This window comes from Bison bison, unplaced genomic scaffold (assembly GCF_000754665.1).
Source record: "Bison bison bison isolate TAMUID 2011002044 unplaced genomic scaffold, Bison_UMD1.0 scf7180017864495, whole genome shotgun sequence".
In the NCBI taxonomy this organism is placed as follows: domain Eukaryota; kingdom Metazoa; phylum Chordata; class Mammalia; order Artiodactyla; family Bovidae; genus Bison; species Bison bison.
The window spans coordinates 12,373,682-12,383,705 of record NW_011495054.1 but is presented as its reverse complement, the minus strand read 5'-3'; the positions used below and the strand labels follow the sequence as shown (position 1 = coordinate 12,383,705).

General features: G+C 43.9%; 1 protein-coding gene across 11 annotated transcripts in view; it reads right to left on the bottom strand.

Annotated features, from left to right (window-relative positions):
* MTMR3 (myotubularin related protein 3) overlaps positions 1-10,024 on the bottom strand; it is a 133,321-nt gene that overhangs the window by 11,178 nt on the left and 112,119 nt on the right. For all 11 annotated transcript variants that reach the window (XM_010828750.1, XM_010828749.1, XM_010828751.1 and 8 more), the window contains 5 exons: positions 7,732-7,937; positions 7,082-7,213; positions 5,624-5,735; positions 2,111-2,306; positions 1,149-1,334 (listed from right to left, as the gene is read on the bottom strand). In XM_010828750.1, the coding sequence (XP_010827052.1) occupies positions 1,149-1,334; positions 2,111-2,306; positions 5,624-5,735; positions 7,082-7,213; positions 7,732-7,937 (832 nt within the window). The remainder of the gene's footprint in view (positions 1-1,148; positions 1,335-2,110; positions 2,307-5,623; positions 5,736-7,081; positions 7,214-7,731; positions 7,938-10,024) is intronic.

Sequence of the window (10,024 nt, the reverse complement as noted above, 5' to 3'; positions counted from 1 at the left end):
CCCTAAAGGAGATTAGTCCTGGGTGTTCATTGGAAGGACTGATGTTGAAGCTGAAACTCCAATACTTTGGCAACCTGATGCGAAGAGCTGACTCATGTGAAAAGACCCTGATGCTGGGAAAGACTGAGGGCAGGAGGAGAAGGGGACAACAGAGGATGAGATGGTTGGACGGCATCACCGACTCGATGCACATGTGTTTCTGCAGACTCCGGCAGTTGGTGATGGACAGGGAGGCCTGGCGTGCTGCGGTTCATGGGGTCGCAAAGAGTCGGACACGACTGAGTGACTGAACTAACTAACTAGCAATATATACAAGTATCAAATCACTGTTGTATACCTGAAACTAACAAAATGTTATCTATCAATTATACTGCAAATTTTTTAAAAGGTGAGTGAAAACTGATCACTGGGTTAGTGACGTGAAGATCACTGGTGACCTTAACAAGAGCAGCTCTGGTAAAATGGGGTGAACACCTGACCGAATCAGGTTTAAGAGAGAAGGGGAGAAGAATTTGGGAGAGTAAATGTAGCAGACCTGAGGAGCTCTGCTGTGAAGAAATAAGAAATGAGGTAGCAGCTCGAGGGGATACAGGATGCAGGAACAGGTGTGATGAGGCAGGAGGCACTGCACCCTGCTTGTACGCCGACGGCAGTGATCCAGAAAAGCGGGAACAGGCCGACAGAGGGCGGGAAGCAGGAATGCTGAAGCCATGAAGCTGAGCAGAGGAGGGCATGGAAGCTGGTGCCCAGGTGGAGGGAGGCTGGAAGAGGGCAAGGCCAGCGTGTCCTCCTTCAAAGGACGGGAGCAGAGAGTGGGAAACAGACCCAGGTGGGTTGGTATGATTGACTAGAGGGTGCAGACGAAAACCTACTGTTTCTATTTTTAACTACTGTTTAGTGCTTCTATTCCCCATTTTTAAAGCTACCTTTGGAACAACTCAAAGACTTCACATGAACTTAGTGCACATGGATTCATTAAATGAACAAACACCTGTGTCACCTTTTTTTTTAAATAAGGTAAGAATAGCCCCTTAATTAAATCTAGAAAGGATGCTGTTTCAAGTGAAAACTGGTCCACTAACACTTACACTGATACCCCTATGAATTTAGAAGGTCCCCAAAATGAAGAATCACAAGCACAGACTCACAAGGAATGCTTCATTGAACTCAAAAGAGCATGGAAATTGCCTCTGAAGCTGATGAACACAGTCAAGCCACTGCAAAAACACTGGGCAACGCTCGTTCAGATCATCCGAGTTCTCCCCATGACCACACCGGTCAGCAAACTTGTGGCCAAAATCCAGCCACTCCATCTCCACGAGGACCTGGAAACCCTGTGGGGAAGCACCCAGGAGAGACCCGTTTGTGCTTGTCCATCCAAACCATGACTGTCCTGAACCCAAGGTCACCAACAGGAATCCACTCAGCCCATCAGGAGCCCCGACCCAGCCCCAGAGCCAAATGACAGGACACATACTGAGGATGGTTTCCCAACTCCCCCGCCTCCACTCCACAGTCAGCAGACGGGTGGTAACTGAGCGTCTATCTAAGTCTTTGTTAAGACTGCATTTTTAGTGCTTCATTCACTATTAAAAAGTCACCCTTTTGTCCCCTTCATATCTTATTTTTAAATTTCTTTCATGTTACACTTATGAAGTCATGTTTGTAAAATCTTTCCCTATCCCAGACTTACATATATTTTAGGGTACGTTAAAGGTTTTTCTTGTCTCTCTAACCCAACAGGTGATATTTCACATTAGGGTTCTTTCTCCACAGAACACTGTGGTGATATCTAGACCCATTATCCTAATAAGCACGTCAAGATCCTTCCTACAGAAACCCCATTTTCCGGGGTAGCCAAAACTTTTCCATGTAGATATTCTGCAAAGGAAAATATGTCTGTATGCTTAGTACCTTGTTATCTACAATCCGCCCCCTTTTAAGAGGGACAGGCACTGAGGTAGGTACTACCACAATTTAGCTCAAGGTAAAGGAGCAGTGATTCTAAACCACAGAAATTCCACTTTGACTGGACCGAACCACCTCCACCAAGACTTCCCCTAAAACCCTGCCCGGTTTCCCCTGATGATCCTGAAGCGTTCCGCCCTACCTCTATGGTTCGGTAGTAAGGGTCCAGCAGGAGCTTCGCCAGTGCCACAATCTGGGGGGTGCGGTCCCAGCCGTCGGAACAGTGCGCCAGCACCGGCCGCTGGTCGCGGTCCACGGCGTGCACCACCAGGAGCGCTGACTTCAGCAGCACAGACAGGTGGTGGAGCCACTTGGTGCTCTCCAGAGCCGAGAGCCAACTGAAAAACCAAACACAAGGGGACGGGAAATGCTGGTTTTTATGAGACACTGGATCATGCCAAATACCCGTCAAACTGAAAAGCAATTCCCAAAGACATTTCCCTCCAAATAAAACAAACAGAAAATCTGTGTCTTTATAAAGTATGTACAAGGATTAGGCCCAGGCCCTACCATGCAACACAGGAAAGCCTTAGAAATAGGACAGTAATGAACAGGGCCACCTTTTGTTCCAAAAATCTTACTGCTAATTACCCAGGGAGAATGAATAATTTTTAGTCTGTATAGAGTTGTATCTACCCAGTAAAGTTAGTTCTTTCTGGAATTTTCTCCTAAAGAAAAAAATGCAACCACTTCTGAGATGGAAAAGAGAAATTATTTATATTTAATAATCAGCAACTCTGCCTAACAAGTTCTCAAAAAAAAGGAAAACTCAAATATATATGTCTGTGGGGACTCCCCTGGTGGTCCAGTTAAGACTCTGCATTCCCGATGCAGGGGGCCAGGGTTCGATCCCTGGTCTGGGAGCTCGATCCCACATGCTGCAACTACGAGTTCGCCTACGCAACTCGAGATCCCACATGCTGCAACCAAGACTTGGCACACACAAATAAAATAATTAAATATATTTAAAGCAATATGTGTCTGTAATAAGATACAGTGGCTTCCCTAGTGGCTCAAATGGTAAAGAATCTGCCTACAATGCAGGAGACCTCGGTTCAACCCCTGGGTCAGGAAGATCCCCTGGAGAAGGGAATGGCAACCCACTCCAGTGTTCTTGACCAGAGAATCCCACGGACAGAGGAGCCTGGTGGGCTACAGTCCATGGGGTTGCAAAGAGACAGACATGACCGAGGGACTAACACTTTCACAACAAGATACAAGTTGGATGCCACTCCAAAAACAGTGTAGATAACATCACTTACCACTACTGATCAAGTCTTGAATGTTTATGGATTAGAACTGGGTAGGCCCAAACTAATGATTTAGACTTACACAAATGAGTAGCCAATGGCTGCACACTGTTACTGGGCTTAGTGAAGACTGGATTCAGCAGGGATTGAAAAAAATATTTTTTCAAAAGGCCTTCAAAAAGTATCAGATCCCAGGAATTACCCCTTGGGAATAATGACAATAGGTTTTTTTAAATTGTACTGACATTTTGTTTCTTGTGCCCTGCCATGAATTCTACTCCCCACCCCCCACAAAAAGCTCAAATTTCTCCAAAATATCATCAGATCTGTGGTTAAGGCCATAGTCCAGCCCTTTAAACATTGAGTCTGAGAAGGGAATCAATACTTCTGTCAGGGGACCATGAGAAGGCTTTGGCCATGACGAGTCTATAAAGGCCTATTAAACCTTGGGGGATAAGTATGAATTTCTGGAACAGCCCGAAGAGAGGGCCTTTCCAGGCAGACAGACAATGTAATGCAGAAGTGCTGGCTTCACAAGGATTGGCTTGTTCTACCAGCCAGACCGGCTCCTAAGAGGGCAGACCCTGTCTCAGGCACAGCTGCACTTGCCCTGTGCAGTGCCTAGCATATACTGAAGGTTCCTACTTTTTAAGTCGTGGGTAAAAATTCTATCTCAAGACTTTCTATGGCCTATTAAATACCTGAGAAACACTGTTTGCAGGTGGATTCTTTATTCTTATTCCTCATACAGTCTTGAAAAAGCAAACTAAAAGGTGGGACTTAGGAGAACAAATGCCAAGTTACCTCCTGGCCCCTGGAGAAACAGTAAATGAGAACCTGGTTCTCCTGAATCTGAGTGACCCATCCTTACAACCCAGTCAGTGTCTCCATGCCTAACACAGAAGCTGCATCCAAAATCTGCCAGCGGAGGAGGTACTGATACTGCGCTGATCCTGTAGACTCCCTCGTCCTGTTCTCAAAATCTGAGAGAGAAACACAACCAGGCCCGGGCCCTCCACAGCTGCAAACAAGTGTCAGGAGGCCGGCTTACAGCTGCTCCTGCCACAGCCATAACATCTCTTTATCTACAGGGAAGCGTCAGTAATGCATTATGATCTGTGCCAAATACAGACAAGTCATTTCCTTCTTCCTTTACAACTCCCCTCCCCGACATTCATGTAGACCAAACAAGGGCTAATTACATCTTCTTGACTCAGGAGCTTAACAGCTTTTTAAGAAAGACTTTTAACCTATGGAAGATATTAGAGATCAGGGAATACTGACGCTATCCCTTATATAGGCAGGACAAACTGATAACCACAGAAATCAAGCCACTTGACTCGAGTCACGCAGTCAGTGGCAGGTGCTCTGGACCCTGAGCAGACTCTGTGTGTGCCATCAGCAGGGCAGGGAGCGCTGCTAGCTGGGCTCTAAGCTCGTGTAGCAGATGCAAACTGCTGACCCTCAGGCAAGACAGCCATCATTTCTTTGGTCAGGCTTTTCCCCAAGGACAACTGCTTCACCCTCTCGGCTGATTGCAACTATGATGAAATTAATCATTTGTTACCAGGAGTTTGTACAAGTGATTCAGGCAGCCACCATTTGATTTAATAAATCAAAGAATGCTGCAAAATTGATGGAATCATGAGATCTACTGAACAGAACTCAGGGAAACTGCTATGGGCTCTAGCACAAACACCAGAAAAGAGAAAACTATCTTCTCTGGCACCATTTCTGGCTTCCTGAAATAGTAAAACAGGGGCTTTTAAATATTTATCTGTCCATATTTGTTTTTACAGAGCATTCCTCCTAATTTATCTTGTATTCAAACAGTTCCCTTGTGGGGAGGGGTGTTATTTCACCTTCCTCACAGCAAATGCCAGCCATTCATTTTTAATAAGCAATAAAAATCATGGTAATGTTTTTAGTAAATAAGAAAGTAGTTTAAAATCAGAAGCAAATGTAAAAGGAGCTGATCTCCTGGCATGTTTGAAAGTTTAACCCTTTCTAGAACATGATGAATACACTTACTCTTCAGGTAAAACACTCCAGTTCAGAGGAGGTTAAGTGTCACTACAGGATGTCAGAAAACAAAGAATTAAGTTACTCTGAGTCAAAAACATGGAGAAGAGAAAAGAGGAGGGCCCAGAAAAAGTAAGACAGCGGCACTTCTGTTCTGAGGGTTGAGACCTGTTCCCTGCTGCACATTTTCAAACCTTTCAAAAGGCTAGATTTTACACCCAGCTCCTCCTTTTTGCTGAATGATCCTCACACAGGAAGGAGAACACTACCCATGGACTCACGGTAAAACTGAAGTTTACCAAAAAAATAACAAGACCCCCTCCAACTGATTAAAAAAGAAAAAAAAGGGCACTGCAAACTTAAAGCCAAGGCCAAGGTCTTACTTTCCCGGATCTGGCATCTGAGTGCACAGCAAACGCAGAGATTGAAAACTCCTCCGAATTGAATGAATATTTGCCATCCCCATAAAAACAACTTCACAGTTTGGGTAATACTCTGGAGAGAACAATAGAGAGAACACAAATATGGTGAATTTAACATCCACAACGCCAAGTTCAAAAGGAGCGAACTAGCTATAAAACAAACCCACTGTGGCTGCTGACGAATGAAATACTGGTGTTTGGATGACTATTAGCCCAGTCCTTTATGATGAGATGAAAACAGAGCTCGATTTTTAGCCATCTTTTCAAAAAGGAAGGATGTGTGAAAAAGATGTGTGGATGTGTCAGTCGCTCAGTTGTGTCTGACTCTGCGACCCCATGGACTGTAGCCTGCCAGGTTTCTCTGTCCATGGAATTCTCCAGGCAAGAATACTGGACTGGATTGCCATTCCCTTCTCCATGTGAAGAAGAAATTGACAAAACAGAAGCTTTTATTAAAAAAAAAAAAAAAAGCTGTGTACTTCCACTTTAGGGCTTCTCAGGTGGCTCAGTGGTAAAGAATCCACCTGCCAATGCAGGAGATGTGGGTTTGATCCCTATGTCAGGAAGATCCCCTGGAATAAGAAATATCAACCCACTCCAGAATTCTTGCCTGGGAAATCCAATGGACAGAGGAGCCTGGTGGGCTGCAGTTGATGCAGTCACAAAGAGTTAAACATGACTGAATGACTGAGGGCACATGCACACACATACACACACACACACACACACACACTCTTCTACCTTACCCCAGGTTTACTTCTTGGGCCTCTGCTAACTTGCATCTCTGGAATCTATAAGAAGAACCTACCAGAACCATGTACTTATGCATTCAAACTCTGTGCTCAAACTGCTTTTTTCAGCAATTAGTTCACACCTGAATAAGGAATTTAGTGCTCTACCTGCTCCATTGGCACACAACTGGCACCCAAGAGGTCCCTCCTTGGAGAAAGGTCCCTCCTTGCAAACAGTAGGGGTGCTCTAAGTCAGGACTGAGGTGCTTCACTAGAGTTTTGTATTTACTTCAATTTCTACCCCATGTTTTTCAAGTAAAAGCCATGTGAGGACTTTTCTGTGGGGCCAGTGATGAGCATACCCAATGTCAAACACAATAAAAAGCTTTTAGAAGGCTGAGAAATCAAGCCACCAAAGCAGCAGCTTCCAAACTTAATAGGCCTTCTTAAGGGAGAGGACTGACTTTCCTTATCACCAAAAGGCTGGTACCAGGAAGGAAGAAATCTGTGGTTTCACTGCACTCCCTCCTCCATGTCTCCCACGAGAAGAGCATGCAGTACTGTGAATCCAAGGAGCTGCGGCTCTCTCAGGACAGCCCGAGGAACATGGCTTTGCATTCAAGTTGAGAACTAAGACCCAGTCGGGCATGGGCTGGACTCCCAAGGACAGAAGCACCGTGCACCTCACCTGGGCATTCACAACCTCCTCCTTTGGCTCGGTTTGCCACCGCGGCTGCATAGGAGCGTGCGTCCAAGATCAAAAGCTTCTGTGGCTGGATGGCTAAACTCTCTGCTCCTGAAGCATTTGACAGAGAAGAATCTGGGGACATCAGGAGCAGGAAGAAAAAACGAAATGAACCTGTCTCTCCCAGAATTGTTGCAAAATAAAAACGACAGGCACTTATTACAGTACCCCAAAAACTCAATTAAGTGAAGTCCACCTAACCCACACTACCTAAATACAATGGGACTTCTCTCCCGAGTTGTTTTCTATTTTGCCTACCATCTCTGATACTTCGGTTCTACCTAGAATGACTACAATGAAAGCCCAGTGTTTCCCTCATGGTCTGGAAACACTGTATAGGTCCCCTATCACATGCACAGTCCATCTTGTCACGACGGCAGAAAGACAACACTCTAGTGCTCTTAACCAAGTTTGAAAGAGAAGGTCTTCTGGCTTTTGCCAAGACCCATGACTCGTCAAACAATCCCACTAACTGAAGCTTCACTCTCACTCTTCTATGAAACCAAATTCTGTCTTAAAAGAAAAAGGCCATTTCAAGAAAAGTTTCTCAGATGCTACAAAAACTTGCTGCCAGAGGCCCAGGGACTCCTTACCGAACTCCACATCAGAGAGGTCTCCTGCACAGGGGAAGTCCCGGGGACTGTTCCTAGCCGACGGCTTGCTGCCACCGGATCGGGAGTCGGAGGCACAAGCTTTGGCTACGGACTGCACCAGGTGCTCATCGTCGGCATTCCTCCAGCCCCACCAGCTGACCTCTGGCTGTCCGCAGCGGGCAATGACGGCTCCGTTGCTCTGGTGCCTGTGCGGGGAACAAGACGACAACTGCACCCAACCCCGTGGCCCCATGCAGATATTCTGAGCTCACACACAAAGTGCCACAGGAGGCTTTAAATGCCTTAATGAATGCTTGGCTACAGGCATGTGATGGTTAGCTTCAAGGCCTCCCAGGGCAGAAGTCTTATAAACCATCAAGAATAATGAAATCTATCTGGATCTTTCTGGATTATCATACCATTTTAGAGACCTTTGTAGAATAACCAACGAAATGATAAATGTGTATTCTTACAGAAAACAAAATATTCATAAAGAATATATGAATAACTACTTTTGGAAAATTAGGTAAAAAATAAAATACCAACACCACACTAATTCTGCTACTTAATAATGAAGCATTAATCTCTTTTTAATACTACACCTGCATATCCAAGCTTAATGGATGCTAAGACAAACATCTGTTTCCTCCTGACTTCTGAGGACCCAGCATAGCAACTGTGCAATTATGGCTGGCTTGAGGATTCTTTTCAAAACAAGATCCCACATTTGGGACTGAAATATTTACCTGGCCCACAGTGGACTGCTTTACAAAACCTCCTGAGATTTCATGAGTCACAACTGCTCTTACTATAGGCAGATAGCTCAATGAGCCAGTTATCCTTCCGTAAACTCTTAGAAGGAAATGAATAGCATAAACATCAATAAGCCATACTCTGATAAGATCCTTTTTCACGAAAAAAAAAAAGACCAGAAATCATACTCATTGTCTATCCAAGCTTTTCCTAATTAGGAATTTTAGTAAGGTAATTTTAGCAGCTAAGAAGTTGTAAGGGTAATGTAATTTGGTGACAAAAAGGAATCAAGCTCTAATACATATCACAACATGGATGAACCTTGAGTATGTTATTGCTCCAAAGTGAAAGAAGTCAATCACAAAAGACCACATTATGATTCCATTTATACAGTGTCCAGAACAGGAAGATCTATAGAGATAGCATGTAGATTTACTGATAACCCAGAGCTAGGGAGTGTGAGGAGGGAACAGGGAGTGTATGCTAATGGGTCTGGGATTTCTTTTTAGGGTGGGGAGAACGTACTAAAGTAAGCGTAGTGACGGTCGTACAACACAGTGAATATACTTAAAAACACTGAGCTATACACATTAAAAAAAAGGTGAACTGTATGTGACAGCTCAATAAAGCTGTTTAGATGTTATAAAAGTAGTCAGTTCACTATAAAAATAAATGAGTAAAAAGCTAGTAAGCAAAAAATTTTAATATCTCCCAAATTCTATATCCTAGAGAGAACAATGTTCTTTACTCCCATTAAAATTGTTTCCAAATACACATTCATCCACATAAAACATATGTGGATGTTTTATGCACAGATGGGTTTTTAACAGACTATTGCATCTATATGTCTTGTTCAAAGGACAACGTGAGAAAGTTTTTTGTTTTTAATCCTAAAACTCATAAACAATAAAATTAAATTTGGCAACAATAAATTCCACTGGAATCATCAGTTTGTTTGTCATTTTTAAATCCTCCCTCATTAGGAGAGACAAATAATAGAAAGTACTTGTGTACTGCCAACACAACAATTAGGTCAACTGCTGAACGGCCGAACTATAAATAAAACCTCAGTGATTCTTAAAGGGCCTACTAGCATACAATAATAGATGCTGGGTAACCAATGAGCTGAGGGGCGGCAGCTCTTTACAGAATAGGCTGGGGGGCCTCTGCTGCACATCCTTTTTTTCTGAAATTTTTCCCAACAACGCTTGAGAAGAACAGTAGATGGCACTCGTCAGCCTGGGTCTTGGGTTTTAAGGGTCATCGTATGATAGCTAGATCACAACTGAATTGCTGCAAAAAGCAGCTTCTGCAGTCATCTAAATGCTTTAGGTAGCATGAAAGAGAACAAGAACACTGTAGCTAAAAATCACTAGAGTGTTTCTATCATTTTAAAATAGAACCAGGAAAAATAAAACTTAAGATGTTCAATGGATGAGTCCCCTACAGTCCATAAAGTCTGCAAACGGGGAAAATGAAATGGGGACTGTGAATATTACAAGGACATCTGAAATTGTTCCAAAACATGAGGGAATGACTT